The 16957-nt window shown below is 37.0% G+C and overlaps 2 protein-coding genes across 2 annotated transcripts; one reads left to right on the top strand and one right to left on the bottom strand.

Annotated features, from left to right (window-relative positions):
• Positions 1-10012: 10012 nt before the first annotated feature.
• On the top strand, positions 10013-10525 carry LOC128887699 (uncharacterized). The gene has a single exon (XM_054143898.1). The coding sequence runs from the start codon at positions 10013-10015 to the stop codon at positions 10523-10525; it is 513 nt and encodes a 170-aa protein (XP_053999873.1).
• A 2692-nt stretch (positions 10526-13217) lies between these two features.
• Positions 13218-14804, bottom strand: LOC128887700 (uncharacterized). Its single transcript, XM_054143899.1, has one exon. The coding sequence runs from the start codon at positions 14802-14804 to the stop codon at positions 13218-13220; it is 1587 nt and encodes a 528-aa protein (XP_053999874.1).
• Between the last annotated feature and the right edge of the window lie 2153 nt (positions 14805-16957).

Here is a 16957-nt window from a genome sequence, read left to right on the forward strand (position 1 = left end):
ACGTCCATGGGATGTCCGCTCTGAACTTTCTAAATTTAGGGAAAAAAACTTTTTTTTAAACAACTTTTTAAAACTTTTTTTTTTATTTATATTAAATATTTATTCAATATGTAGAACAGTATATTTTTTTAATTAATTAATTAATATTATTATCCCAGATAGCACCGGACGTCCCATGGACGTACAGAGAACGTACAGAAAACGTTCTGGGAATGTCCAGCACCGGACGTTCCGTTAATATTCGCAACAGAATATTTTTTTCCGTAGATAAAACACATATTTATCTAATATTCGCAACAGAATATATGTTTGAACATGTAAAACAAAATGTTTATTCAATATTAGGAATACAATATTTTTTTTACATATGAGATGTGATATGTATGCAATATTTGGAACTATTCAGAATTACCTAGTAAATTAATTCTTCTAACTTTTCAAAAAAAAGTTCAAGTCATTTATACCAATTTCAAAAAAAGGAATTGTGTTTTAAAAAGTGTCCGAATATTAATGCGAGTCACTATATAAGTCCAAAATATGAGTCGAGTTAGCAAAGGCGTTTATGAGTAAGTGAGGAAGTAGGAAGTCGTGTTTCATGCAATCCAGTTACAAGAAATAAATACAGTTAACTAAAATCTACCAAAAAATAAAAGAAAATATATCAAATTAAAATTTAATTCTTTTTTAAATCTCAATTTTCAAAATTTATTCAACATTGTCGAAATATTCAATACACTCATCTTCTAAACATAAATTTCATTTTAACGTTCATTTTGATCGTTCGGAAAACGTTTTGAGAATGTCCACATCGGACGTCCTAGGGACGTCCTACGATGTAACTGGGACGTTCTAGGGACGTTCACAGGACGTTCAGGGGACATTTGGACGTTATCTGGACGTCCCGAACGTCCAGTACCGGACGTCTTATGGACGTACATAAGACGTCCCTGTGCTATCTGGATATATTAGGTGTAATAATTAATTCTGTGTCTTTACATTCATACATTTATAGCTGCAGTTTAAATAGAAATATTTATTCGTGATTTTGTTACGTTAAAGTATTAACCATCGAATCAATGAAACATATGGATTTCTTTGACATTTTGTTTTTGTTAGGTAGTGTTCGGAATTCGACCAACGGTCTCGTGGTTAGGGATTTTCCCCCTCTCCTCGAGACAAGCAGGAAGATCGGTGAGAGATCGGTCGGGAGAGAGTGGTTTAGAGAAATGTAGCGAAGAAGTAAGTTTGGAGAAGGTAGATTGTAATCGAAAGGAATTGACGAAATAAAGAGGCATCGAGGAGTGTTAAGCAGTTTAAGGGTGACTTCTTTTTCCTCCCCTGAGCTCGGACATAACAGTTTTCATAACTACATATACTAATTTAAAATATGCGACTGAGGGAAAAACTGTAAATGTTCTATAGCTTATCACTAGACACAAATGGTAAGTTTATTTTAGATAAGCACAGAATTAATTTCTACTCCTAGTATTTTTCTGACAAAATTAAGATGAAATAAGTGTAATTTTCACACATCAGGATAAAAATATATAATATTTCAGCTAATTTTTAACTCTTTTCAATGTTTTTTATAGGCTAACACATCATAGTTTATAGATAGTAATATAAATTATAAAGAAAATAAATTCTACTACGTATGAATAACAAAAATTACGTTCATAGTAGAAAAGAAATTATATAAATATTATATGTTTCATTGGAAATTCATATATACTTTGTTTCTATTTTAGGAAATAGTCGAAGTGATCTTCATTAATTTCCAATAACTTCCTCCTATAGACATATCATTAAAAACAAGATGAGCTAGGATATCTTTAACGCCAGATTCATAGTTATTAGAACCATGTTTGTAGCTTCAAGATGCAGAAAACGCCTGCAAATATTGCAACAGTATTTTAGCAACACCCTATAGAATAAGTATCGTTCCTGCAGATGTTTACATAGTTCTCATCAAGGACAGATCGAAGCTGTTTTAAATATTCTCCGAACAGCTGTTGAAGTTCACGGACAAACGAAGTTCCTCCTTGTGTCACCGTAATCGTGGAACATTAATCATGCGTGAATTAGATAAAAAAATAATTACGTAAACCGAGTGGCGTGCGAAATGCGTTTACCAGGATCTGAAATTAACTAACCGATGCAAATCCGTTAGATAAATGTCTGTCTTCGAAGATACCGTGTAAATGAAGTACTTACTTCCCAGATCGATCGAATTTAATCGTCGTCACGCTGATTTACCATTATGTAAATAAGATAACTGACTCTGCCACCTTCGGTTCACAATACTCAACAGAATGCTTCATGTTTTTTTTATGTAATATGAAAGTGTACACCAGTATGTACGAATTCATTCATATCCACTACAATGACCTTCCAAGTCCTATAAAGTCAGAAATGAAAGAAATAGTTCAAACATTTCGTTCCAATATGTTTAGAAATACTCTTTATTGATGAGACTACAATAGATGTTCAATGTGACTTCCTTGAGCATGAATACACATTTCAGCTATATGAGATATCAATGTGCATGTCACACATATTAATAATTAAGGCATAAGAAACAAAATATCGGGATTATAACAAAAAACAAGATGTCTTGTTGTAGAGAAATAATAAGTATCCAGTTACAAGGAACTGCCTAGATAATTTGATTTTGTAAAATGCAAAATAAACATAAGCATGTTACTATTCTATAATGGAATTCAAAAATTGTTTAACAATAAAGTACGTAACGATTACCATGGAAACACAAAATTGACACACTAAAGCTTTTTATCGCTTTCAATGTGACCACAGTCTTACGCGATGCAGTTTGTTTGGCTCGTAAAAACACTATGTCCGCTCTCTCTAAACTCCAGCAAAACGTAGAGCTGAATTCTGCTAGTCACTTATTATTATTTTTATCCCTTTCACTCATTTTCGTTGGCATAACGTTTGAGATCAATTGTTATGTCAGCGACATTATGTTATTTCAAACAAATTGCGGCGTTTACGTAATGTGTATTATGACCAGCCTTGTTTGGAACAAACAATCGTAAATGGAGTTTCGAATTTCTTCAATGTATTTAAGTGACATTACATGAAATACACTAAATATAAATTATTACGTAAATTGTATAGTTATTTTCTGTTTATTTGATAAATGTATTACGTAGAGAAAATATATTACTTCCTTGTTTGTATTTTGAAGTGTTATGGACTATGTTATACATAGTTTAATTTATTACTAAAGTAGTATAAAATGTATAAATGTAACGTGAAAATTTTAATTTATATTTAATACAAGTAAAAATATTGTTGCGTTTCGGCATAATGAATAAACACGAACTTTAATAAATAACAAACAGCTTTACAATAGAAATATGTACAACAGGAATGCAATTAAATATAGCTTCGGAACGTCTGCTCTCAATGGCGTCTTGCTCAAATCTGACACATGACAGGCGATCGATCCGATCGCCTTCTTCTCGCTGTCTTCATGTTCCGGTCGCGAGCACTAGCAGGCCTTGGATCCATCCAAAGGGTGCTCGGAACAATATGTACGGAACTTGTAAATTTACGAGGGAAAATAATGATATAAAGAGAACTAAATAACATATATATACTACTAATATATTATTATTACTAATATACCATTAAGTGGTATATGTATGAAACTAGTTTTTGCCCTAGTTTATAAAATCGAAATGAGCTGTCAATACATAAAGGTCTTTTCCAGTAAAGTGCAAATGTGACACTGTGTAACACAATGTAAAATTCGGTGCTTTCCAACTATGAGCAGCTAAAATGCTGTGTTCAACAGTGCGGACGTTCAGATTCTAATGACAACTCATATAAAGTAACTGCTCTGCACTTTAGGAATGAAATAAAGAAGGTAAGTAGCATATCATCCACAAATTGAGACTGTTTAGACATTTGCCTAGATGTCCGCTGCCTGGAAGTCAAATGCTTCCAGCATTGCAAATCGACTCAGCATTGCAACGTTCACAACATCACACTAAACACATGTGGGAAGTAAACACACCGTATTAGATCCCACATTAAGCATCTAATCACATAACCAGTTTCAGTCCTTTAAGTTTTCAAAAGTACCCACAACGCATGGCAGAAAGTCTTGTTGCAAGAAATCGAAATGTTAAAGATGAAGTGAGAAATGAAAAAAGAAATTCACTATTTCTAACGCACAATTTATTGTATTAGAATTAAATTTAGAAGTACGGAGAACGTGTGACAGAAAGTCTTACTGTAACAAATTTAAACGTTAATGATAAAGTGAGAAAATGAACGAAGGATACACTATTTGTAGCGCACAATTTATTGTAACAGTTGTTTCTATTAACTAACAGTTGTATCAATTGTTATCTATTATAAGGAAAAAGTACCATCAAGACTGATTAGAAGAAAGTATGTAATTAAATCTTATATATTAAATCGTAAATTAAAATAAAGTGTTTTCTAAAAAGAGCTTTAAAACTTTTTTTCTTAATGAAACACAGAATAGAATATACCCGATTTTGTTATTTTAATGATGTCATAATAATATAATATAATAAAAAAATGTTTAAAGATAATGTCATTTAAGTCTCGATACTTCTTACTAAAAAACAAAATTTTAAAGCTCGCTTTGAAGAACTTTTTGCCTTTGAGACTATAAACTATAAGAAAATGCAAAAGAAATCAATTTTCCCAAAGTGGCAGACTAGAATAACCCCTTCGACACACCTTTTCGCTTGTATGTATTCTTATCTTTAAAAAGAGATTGATTAAGCTTTCCGTGGTATTGACACTATCGTCATGTTTCTTTTGTAGAGGAGAATAATTTAGATCCCGTTCCGCGTTCGTAACACGTAATGCTACTTAATATATGCCTGCATAATTTATTACGAAAACAGCAAAATACCGGTGCATCCGAGCGGAATATGTCTTGGTCGAGTGTACACGTAATGAAGAAGAACACTGTACAGGAGATCATTAGCGATCATTTTCTGATTCCATCCGTAAACGATGTATCTTCTCCGCTGACAGCTGTATTATTCTTGGCGAACAATGTGGTAATGGCAATTCCAGTGTAATCAATTTTCGCGCGAAAAGTATATACAGATTTCTATGAGAAGATAGTTATACGAAGACAGGTGAAAACACAAAACAATCGTTGGCTGCTATTTCCTTCTCATTCGGAACGTCTAAACGTCTATTCTATTTGTCTGTTATTGTTTCTGAGGAAATTTCTGAAAAGAGATCTGGAAGTTTGTTTTTCGAAAAGAATGGCTTGAAATAATTTCAGTTTATATAATTTATTTATATATTTAAATACGTTATGTATATATATACACACAACATATACACGTAACTGTTTTTTTTACACGAATTTTAAATCGATGGTTCAAAAGTCTCCCTTTTTTAAAAATTTAGGTATATTAAGGTATATTTAAAGAGAAATAGGCAAAATTTCACTTCAATAAAGAATAACGAATAAAACCAACATATAGCACCTCATTCGTGACGTTTATTCGTTCATTCGTTTCGAATAACGAATTAACAATTATTTATTTTTCATTCGTTATTCAAAATTGTTAGGTTATAAGTTTTTCATGCGTCACTTCTGCTGTTCTCTTTACTTAGATCAACTGCCCATGCGTCAAATGATGTCTTACTCTGTATTCCTGTTTACTCGGCTCTTAACGGTCTACTCCTACCGTTTTACGGTTAGTAACGAAAGTAACGTAATGTAGTGAACAATATACTCCTAATAAAGTATTTTTAAGACTCGTTATTCAAGTTAACTCGTGCACTTTCTTTATTGAAGTAAATCCCGAAACAATTCTCAAGAAGTTTAAATAAATCCTTAACAGGTTATGGCCCCAGGTACTTAATCTGAGTAAAAGAATTGTTCGGAAGAAGTTAGCGAGAAATACGAAGAAGAAAATAGAATCCTTCGAATTCTTATCGCTTACTTTGGACGCCATGCAGTCGGCATATTGAACTCACGAAGGAATATCTCGAGTGTTCTAGAAAAGAACATGGCGGACGAGATACTGCTAAAAAATATCAAGAAGTTCGACAGTACGAACTTCCAGGCATGGAAATTTCGGATGAACACGATATTCGTGGCATATGGTTTGAGCGATGTCGTTTCAGGTTTGAGAAGCAAACCTGAAGACATGGAATCTACTCCCGGAAAGCAATGGACGAAAGACAACGCCAAAGCCATGTGTTTCATGTCGTCCTCGATCGATGATTCTCAGTTTGAATACTTACTTACATGCGTAACTGCAAAAGAAATGTGGAACAAACTGGAGAAAATTCATGAGCAAAAATCTGCCTCGAATAAGCTCATATTATTGGAAAAATTTCATCATTATAAAATGAGTTTGAACGAGTCTGTTGTTCAGCACGTGGTCCAAGTGCAAAATATGGTGTCACAGATAAAGGATTTGGGAGAAGCTCTATCCGACACGGCCATAATGGCTAAAATTCTGGGTAGTCTTCCCTCAAAATATAACGCTTTTCAAACGGCGTGGGATAGTGTACCGGAAGAAAATCAAACATTGGACAGTTTATTAGAACGATTGCTGAAAAAAGAAAAACGACTCGAAGATAATGAAGACGCCACAAGAGCGTTGACTGTAGTGAATGGCGGAAACCGGAAACAAGTGAGTGTGACTGGAAACAAAACTAAATTTGGTGAAAAATCGCGAGGAAAAACAAAAAGCGATTATGAATGTTTTTATTGCAAAAGAAAGGACATTATGTACGCGAGTGTAGAAAGAAAGAGCGGGACAATAACGAAGACAATGGAAGAAAAGTGCAGGATTGTGTGCATTTGTAGCTCTTAACGGTCAAGGCGGCCATTCGTCTGGTAAGAAAATCGGTTCAGAGCCATCTACTGAAGATGCGAGACAACTCTTGGCAACTGAAGGAAGTGAAGTTTGGATCACTGACAGTGAGGCGTCGCGTCATATCACTTACAGAAAAGACTGGCATCTAGAGACCCGGTAGCGTCTCGGCGCCCAATACATGAAAAATTATCCGTCACCGCGTATATACTGGCGTTAGAGCTACCACATATCTTTTACAGGAGAGATGGTCTATTCCAACCTAACCTGAAACTTCTTTCATGAATATATCAACACGCCTGCAATATTTTCTAAATTTAAAGGCATTTTTCTGATGTAAAGCGCATGTAAGCTTTCGAATAAAACCAAAATCAATAAAATCGGTCCACATACAACTGAGATATCGTAATATCATGTCATGAATCTGCCAGAAACGGTATTTTTCGTATGATTTTACCGTCGTCAACCCTTAGCCAATAGGAGCTAAGCAAAAGCCGAGCGTCGTTCGTCGACTCTCGGAATCATTCGGTTCGGCATGGTCCGTCGGCCATCGAGCGTCGAGAGTCGAAACAAATGTCATCATTCATAACCTGCCAAGTGTCAAAAGTTTTACACTATTGCATTATTAATTATATTTATATCAGCAAAATGTTTTCTATTTAGACTTTTTATGTAGGATTTAATAACAAATTAGAGCCAGTGTTGTAAAGTGTTGATCAATCTTGACTACAAGGTAAGTTGTCAAAATCTGAATTGCGAGATATCTTTATTCATGCAAAAAACTGGTTTTTAAGCTTTTTATGCAGAGCTTGTGGAAATGAAGGGGGCCCACAGGATTGGAGGTTATTCGTTAACAAATCGCAGCAACTATTGTAAAATGTTTATCCATTTTCATTACAAGGTAAGTGGTAACAATCTGAATTGTCAGGTACCTTCATTCATACAGAGTAGATAGAAGGGGTTGAAAAATTCAAAAAAACCTTTGGGGCGACACTCCTTGATGCCCACGACAAAATGCACCCCTTGAAATTCCTCTCGAACAAACCCACCCCCCACAACCTTCCACCCCCTCTAAAATCCACAATTTTTGGACGACAGTCTCGATTTTGGACTCAATGCATTTTCTGGACTCCCCTGATCCAGAAAGTGCCATCACCCATACCGTGGACCCCATAGGCACCCTTTGAGGGGTGGAACAGCTCGCAAATTTTCAACCCTCTTCATAAGGGAGCACTTCCATACATCGGAGGACGATGAAATTCGCCATGTTTGTTGTTGATGCGTTAATGATGAATGCCGAAAAGATCCCATTTCGAAAACTGCCCCCAGAGCTGAAGGGAGGGGGACAGAAGTAGGGGTGGTCCACCCCAAAGTGTAAGGGTTGGAACGATGTTTCATTGCGTGGAACACATGTGGTACGGTCCAAGGCATTGAGGCGACACAGTTTTGATGTCTTTTTTTCGCGTGAATGGCAATAAAATACGAAATTGTCGATTTTTTTAAAAACTCGCTTCCAACTTCAGGCCCATCTGCAGGGTGAACGAGTAACCCCACGTCAACGCCGTTCGCGGATTCGGACGCGCGAATGCTTTATTAACAGATCCCCAAAAAATCAGATTTTTTGAATCACGCTTTCATTGTCAAGTCAGAGCAGATTTGAAAGAGTAGCAAGTGGGCCGGCATTCAGAAGCGGAGCGAGGGCCTGCACCCGTACGTGGTCAGACCATACCAGACTCCAATTTAACGTGGGCTGACCACTACGGACGCAGGATCTCGTACCACTTTTGAATACCGTTTCCGACCGCCCCACTATATTCGTTTTTGTTATCCCCTCTCCCTTCATTTTACTCTATTCAATTAAAGAAACAAATAATAATTTAGACTTCTTATGTAGAGTTTACAGAAATATCAATTTTATTTTTATAAATTTAAAATAGATTCTATATAATAAATTATTTGTAAAAAGAAGTGATATCCGATTAAAGACTTCAAAAAAGTAAAAAAATTACGCCAAGTACATGAAAAAGTGGAAGGCTCATGGTGTTATCATTGAAAAATAGAAGATCCCCATAAAAAACTACAAGAAAATAGAAAAAGATGTGAAATCGAAATAAGCTGCTATATGATTTGCCTAGATTTCCGCGGCCTGGAAGTCAAATGCTTGGCGTGGCCAGGCAAGGCATTCTTAGATCATCAATACCTATACTTTCTCTCTCACAGACTTTTAGGTAATTTATCAGTTTAAAACTTTGACAATATGAGTACACTTTCATTATTTTGCGTTTTAAAATAATTCTTATTCATCGATACCTTGACCTTGCCTGGCCACGCCAAGCATTTGACTTGCAGGCCGCGGAAATCTAGGCAAATCATCTGGCAACTTATTTCGATTTCACATTTTTTTCTATTTTCTTGTAGTTTTTTTATGGGGATCTTCTATTTTTCAATGATAACACCTGGAGCCCTTCACTTTTTCATGTACTTGGCGTAATTTTTTTACTTTTTTGAAGTCTTTTATAGTGAGTTTCGGCCAAGTAGTGGGGAAACTATCCTGCTTGGGTTGTTTAAGTGATGCTCCCACAGTTCTGTCAATAGACAATCAAAGTGCCATTAGGCTAATTAAGAATGCAGAATTTCATAAGCGCATTAAACATATCGATATAAAATATCATTATGTCAGAGAAGTTGTGGAAAGCGATGGAATAAATGTTAAATATGTGCCAACGGACATAAAACGGACAAAAATTATCTTCAGCTTGCGGACTTTTTAACAAAAGCGTTAACACATTGACAGCCGGCCCCGCGAAAATGCGGGTTTCGGAGTCTTGCGGTTGAGCGCCGGCTCCGCGAAAACGCGGATTTCCGACTCTTGTGTTTGAGCGCCAGCCCCACGATACCGCGGATTGTTGCACGATGTGTGAATGTTCTTTTGCTGATATGAGTGTCTTACATATCGATTCGTATTTAGTTGCCATGACTACGCCGATCTTTATTTGTTATACTGTAAAGACAAAACGTGCACAACTGTTCAGAAACAGTCCAGGCAAGCATCACTCTCGAGCAGTGTGTTCCACAAGCAATACACCAGTCGTACGCTTCTGTTTCTGGTTGAACAGTATAACAAGTTTTTTTCTTTTGTGACATTTTACCCATATAATATGAGTGAAGTTTTTGCTGAGCATATTGCTGACTCTCTATCGGATTGTTCCATACATTCAGAAGATTCTGATGAGATAATCGAGGATAGCGATAGTGATGTGGGTCCAAGAAGACGATCAAGAGCTGTTCCACTACAGGATTCAAGCGATCCCGATGATTCCGATAATTCCACTGATTGTGAAATGCCCCCAAAATCGCATAATTACAGAGAAGTATGGTCAGATGTTGATGAAATTCCCAACATACCAGATTTTACTGGTGAGCCTGGCCAAAAGATTTTTCCAACTGATAAGAAAAGCATCAAAGAAGTCGTCGAATTATTTTTTGGCAATGATTTGTTTGAATTAATGATCAATGAATCAAATATCTATTACCTGCAAAATAAGGACAATATGAGTGAAACGAGTAAAATGTCAAAGTGGCGTGATATCACTCTAGCGGAGATGAAAAAATTTCTGGGTCTAATTATAATGATGGGCCAGGTAAAGAAGGATATAAAAGATGAGTACTGATGCTCCGATTTTTATACGAGAACCCCATCCTTCGCCGTTATAATGTCACGGAATAGGTTTCGCCAGATTTGGAGGACGTGGCATTTTTCAAACAACGAAACAATAACTGGTGCTCATAAACTTGAGAAGATTCAGCCCATTCTGAGCTATTTATTAGATAAATTCAAATCGGTATATACGCCTAGGAAAGAACTTTCGCTTGATGAATCCATTATTCAGTGGCGTAGAAAATTATCTTTAAAAACATACAATCCGGCAAAGATAATAAAGTACGGTCTACTTTGCCGTATGCTATGCGAAGCAAGGACCGGATATGTTTGCAACATGGAGATATACTCTGCGGAAGGTAAAAAATTGGACCAGACAATTATGTCATTACTAGATAAAAATATAAGTTTGGGACACCACGTATACATGGACAATTATTATAATAGCATCAAAATCTCAGAATTGCTTATGAAAAATGGTACACGAGTTTTTGGTACAATTAGACAAAATAGGGGTGTTCCCGAGTCTTTACGGCATCTCAAATGGAAAACTGGAGAATATAGATGGAAAAGAAAGGATGAAGTTTTGGTACAGGCGTGGAAGCCGAAACAAAAGGTGGTATACATGATTTCCACGATACATTCGGCAGAATTAATGAAAACAAATAAAACACACTGGAAAACGAAACAAGAAATCATAAAACCGCATTCCGTCACAGAGTATAATAAATATATGATGGGTGTGGATTTGGCAGATCAATATTTATCATATTATTCCATCATGAGAAAAACTGTGAAGTGGACAAAGAAGACAGTGTTGTTTCTTTTAAACTGCGCAATGTTTAATGCATTTAGATTATATACTGAATTAAACGGTAACATTATAAGATATAAACGATTTTTATATACTGTTTGACGTTCCTGGATCGAGGAATCCGCAAATGCTCAAGACTTAATTCATACTCCTTGTACTTTGCATTCTGATACTTCAAGTACCGTACTTGTTCCTACACCTCGCACACCAAAATTTGATAGCCCCCAGAGACTTTCGGGTGATATGAAGAAACATAAAGTTACCAGAAGTTTGGGATCAGGGACAAAAAACCGATACGTATGACGCCCATGTAGAGTTTGCGCTGCTGGTAAAAAAAGAAGCGAGAGCGCTTTATGTGTGCTGAATGCTTAGTACCTTTACATCTTGGACAGTGTTTTCAGAAATATCACACTTGCGTTAAATATTAAAACTTTTGTTTTGAGGTTACGTTATATATATGTAATAGTCTACCAGGAAATGAGAAACTGTTTTTTTTATAATTATAAATTAATAATTTCGATTTTGTTTACATTTTTAATTACCATTAATTTGTTTATGACGAATATGCAAATAAAATGTATTATTTACATGAAATGTAGTATCTACTCCTACCGTTTTACGGTTAGTAACGAAAGTAACGTAATGTAGTGAACGATATACTCCTAATAAAGTATTTCTAAGACTCGTTATTCAAGTTAACTCGTGCACTTTCTTTATTGAAGTAAATCCCGAAACAATTCTCAAGAAGTTTGAATAAATCCTTAACAAAAATTTCTCTTTAGATAAGAATTTTATATCCATCCTCACTTGTAACCACTGATTTGTTGTACGAAATCAAACCCGATATAAACAACGTCTAAAGCTGAGCAAATGTTGAATACTTTTTGAAATCTACAAAACTTCATTTCTTTTTTTTTTATTAAAGATTTAACGCCGCATCAACAACTTAGGTTATTAGCGACTACACTGAGTACTATTGCATTTTGTTTATTAAGTTGTGACGCGAATAATAGCCGCGACCCTCTTCTCTCGCGCTCGCGCCGTCCACGCTTGATCCTTATTCGGCCCCCCCCCCCAAATATAATGTCACCGAGTGCCGCTAGGCTGGGACCAAGTGTCACTGTAGAGCGCGGCGCTCTCTCACAACCAAAGGTGGGGAGCGTCGCGCATAAGTACCGAAACCGCGACGCTCCAAAAGCAGAACGCCTGAACGAGCAGTACTGTACGCACCAAGCGTTAATATACCGATTTGCCGTTCAAACGCTCTCATTTCATTTTATTGTATTCCCGGCATATATTCCGCCAACGGAGCCCAGTCAAAGAGAACCACCACGAGATCCCTCTGAGAACGCGGTCAACTCCGTCTATCCCTTCGTCCCCTCTCAGAGGCTTCCGGCCTCGAGGCGTGGGACATCCCTGGTCGCCGAAAGACGTGTCTGCACCGACTGCCGTCTTCGGGCCTCCACGGCCACTCGCCCGGGAAGAAGAGGTGTGCTCGCGCTGCCGACTCGACCTCCCTTGGGCACCTCCCTCTAGCAGTCTACTTCCCGCAGTCCGACTACCCGCCGAATTCTTGTGCAAGGGTTCGTATACCCTTAGAATCGCGATCTAGAATCCCCCCCCCCTGCGGCGAGGGCTCGGCCCTACTCCTACGACTACCTCCATATTATACTTAGCGAACCCCGGCGACCGGCTGAGCCGGCGCAACCCTTCGCGGCAATTCGACCGCTACCGAACCGCGTTACCGTGACAAAGTTACTATCCTTTAGAAATTTAATGAGATTGTCTAAGTTAGCTGGTTCGAAGTTTTCTCTTAATGTCGGTCTAATTTTGTTTAGTTTGCGGTATCTTCTGTATTTAGAACAATAGAGCAAAATGTGTTCGACTGAAATTATTGTGTTACAATCAGTACAGGTGGGTGTACTGGTTCCTTTGATAATCGGTACGAATGGGTGATTTTTGTGTGTCCAATTCTGAGCCTCGATATTATTACTTGTTCTGCACCTGATCTTTTCTCGGGGTCTCTTCTTGTTTGAAATGAGTTGTCGGTGAGGTTTTTTATGTAGGTGGGTGCAGTGTTGAACCATTTTCTTTCCCACTTTGTTAATAGTTTTCTTTTACTACAATTTAATAGGTCCTTGTGGTGGAAGCGGGTCAGTGTGTTTGGGGCTAAGTCGGCGGCAGCCTCTTTTGCAGCTTGATCGGCCCTTTCATTTCCTGGGATTCCAATATAGGAAGGGATCCATATTATTACAATTTTATTTCCGTTATTTGTTAGTTCTGCGTGAATTTCTAATATTTGTAGGTTGGTCTCGTTCGTGGAGGCTGTATTATTGATTGATGCTATAGCACTTTTAGAATCTGACAGAATGGCTATATTTAAGTAGTTCTCTTTTTCGGCTAAAGTCAGTGCGTGTGTAATGGCCATTAGTTCTGCAGTGAACACAGATGTTGTGTCCGGGAGTTTGATTCTTGTTACAGATTGGGGGGTGACAACTGCATATCCTGTACTTGATACATTTTTTGAACCATCAGTGTAGATGTGGGTGAAATCCATGTATCTATTTAAAAGTTCATTGGTTAGGGAGATGAAAATGTCACGATGAGTGTCATATTTTGCATAAGCGTTAAGGGTTATATCCGTCTCAATAGGTGGTATTGTCCATGGTGGAATTTTTGGTAGTCTTCTGCAGTCTGTGTTGGAGAATTGGATGTCAAGTTTCTGCTCTATATTGTATATTCGACAGTAGAATGGTTTTGGGTAGTTGCAGTGCTGGAGGTATTTTTCGTTACTTCGTTTTGAGAACGTATTCAGATAAGCAGATTTGTTGAGTATGGTTGAGGTTTTTATCGCTTGTCCAGCGCTGAGAATTTGTCTTCTGGTAGAAAGTGGGGGGTCATTGATTTCTTTTAGGATACTTAGAATAGGATTAGTTCTGAACGCTCCAACGATTGTCCTTAGTGCTGCGTTATGTACTGGGTCCAGGATTTTAAGGCATGAATGACTCACACATCCGTAAATGATTGCCCCGTAATCGAGTTTGGACCTGATAAGTGCCTGATAGGTATTTTTCAGGGTTACTTGGTCTGCTCCACAATTGTTTGCTGCTATTATTTTTAGAATGTCCAGACGGAAAACGCATTCCCCTTTTAGTTTCGTTATATGAGTTTTCCATGATAGTTTTGAGTCGAAGGTTAGACCAAGAATTTTTACATTATTTGTTTTTTTAAGTTCAGAGTCACCTAGGTATAATTTTAAGTGGGTCTGTTTCTCCTGTCTGGAGAAGATCATTATTTCAGATTTAATTTGAGAAAACTTGAAACCTGACCTATTTGACCAGTCGTATAATTTGTTTATGATCTGTTGGAGAATTTCCTGTATCGTATCTGTATTTCTTCCTTTACAGATTATGGTTAGATCGTCGGCAAAAAGAAAGCCTTTGGCTGGAGGGGGTATCAGAGACATAACTTCATTCATTGCTACTAAAAAGAGTGTCACGCTTAAGACTGATCCCTGCGGAACTCCGTTATGGATTTCAGTGGTTACTGATAGGGTGTTGTTGGACCCCACTCTTATCCACTTTGTCTTTAAGAAATTTTCTAGGAACAGTAGGATATTTCCTCGAAAGCCCATGTCCTTGAGGATCGATAGTATTCACTGTCTGTCTACCATATCGTAAGCTTTTTCTATATCTAGAGCTACCATTACTGTATGTTGGTTGGATACATAGCCGACACATATGCTAGCTTCTATATTAATTAACTGGTCTAATGTGGAATGGAAATGTCTGAATCCGCTTTGATATGGGGATAAAAAGTTATTGGTTTCGAGGGTCCAGCGAAGTCTATTATTAATGAGCTTTTCCATTGCCTTACACATGTTGTTCGTCAGAGATATTGGCCGGTAATTTTCTGGCATTAAGGGGTTTTCCCCAGGCTTGAGAATGGGGATGACCGTTGCATTATTCCATGATTCTGGGAATACATTGTTTTCCCAGATGCAGTTGTACAGCATTAATAGATATTTTAATCCACTGGGGGGGGAGATTGATCAAGAGCTTGTTTGGAATTCCATCAGGACCTGGGCTAGTATTTTTATACTTTGCAAGGACGTCTTTTAATTCGTTTTCTTTAAAAGGGAGATTTATCATTATCATTTTTCATTTTTGGATAGTTCAAGAATGAGTGGTTAATCATAGACTTTCTGTAGTTTAAAAATTCTTTGCTGTAGTTTTCGTTGCTAGAGTTTTTGGCAAAGGTTTCGGCGAGTATATTTGAGATTTCCATGCGGTCCGTAGTGGTTGAGTTGTCCGGTTTAATTAGGAGACTTATGATGTTTTTGTGAGAGTTTCCTTGTATAGCTTTTAGTTTGTTCCATATTATTTTCGTAGGCGTGGAGTTATTTAGTGTGGCTACGAAGTCAAGCCAGGACTTTTTTTTGGCTTCTCTTATTATTTTCCTCGATTCTGCTCTAAATTTTTTGAATGCAATTAGGTTTTCTATGGTCTTGTGTCGTTTGTAAGTGTTAAATGCTCGTTTGGTATTTTTGATTGCCCTTTCACAGGTTTTGTTCCACCATGGCACTGAGCGGTTTTTTGTGGTCGTTTGAGGTTTGGACATGGGGATTGAGGAATCAGCGGCATTTTTTATAAGAGAAATAAATTTCTCTAATAGGTTATTAATTTGCTGAGCATTGTTGTGAGACGGTTGAGCAAGTTCAGAAATGGATGAATTAACTGAGTGGCTGTATTTATCGCAGTTGGCTAGTTCAAATTTCCATCGTGGGTATGAGACTTGGAGATTTTGTGTACGATTGGGGAATACTTTTGTTATGATTGGAAAGTGATCCCTGTCATATAAATCTGTGCTTGTTTCGCATTCATTATTGCATGCTATACTGGAGCTGCTGAGTATTTAATCTATGGTGCTAAAAGATCCACTGGCAGGGTTAAAGTGTGTTGGATTGGAATCATTTAGGACAGAAAGATGTTGTGATTTAATAATATATTTTCAATGATCTTTCCTCTTGAATCCGTTCTTTCAGATCCCCATATGCTGTTATGGCTGTTAAAATCACCTGTTATAATATAAGGTTTGGGTAATTTGTCTATTAAATTGCTCAATTCAGTTTCGTTTAGTGGGTAACTGTTTGGAATGTATATATTACAAATGTTAATATTTGGAGAAGTATGAATTCTTGTTATTATAACTTCCATGTTGCTCTCTATATGTAGTAGTTCGCTGAAATAGTGTTCTTTTATGTATGTTGTGACTCCTCCGCTTGCCGTTCGGGTATTACGATTTTTGACGTATTATTTGTAGTTCTTGAGTTTTATTGATTGTTGGGGTTTAAAATTTGTTTCTTGGAGGTTAATGGTATCTGGTTGGTATTCATTAATTAGTATTTGTAGTTGTGGTAGGCGTGGAAAAAAACCATTTAGATTCCACTGCAGGATTGTAATCGCCATAGTTGGATAGTGTTAGAAATTATTTACACTGTGATTTGTGTATGAAGGATGGAAGGTGGTTCTTTGGGTTCATTTTCTGACTCACAATCAGTTGATGCTGGTGTTGTGTTGGTAGAGAGATATAAGGTGTCAATGATATGTCTGGAAAGTCGTTTTTTAATTT

Source organism: Hylaeus anthracinus, unplaced genomic scaffold (assembly GCF_026225885.1).
Source record: "Hylaeus anthracinus isolate JK02 unplaced genomic scaffold, UHH_iyHylAnth1.0_haploid 11989, whole genome shotgun sequence".
Taxonomy (NCBI): domain Eukaryota; kingdom Metazoa; phylum Arthropoda; class Insecta; order Hymenoptera; family Colletidae; genus Hylaeus; species Hylaeus anthracinus.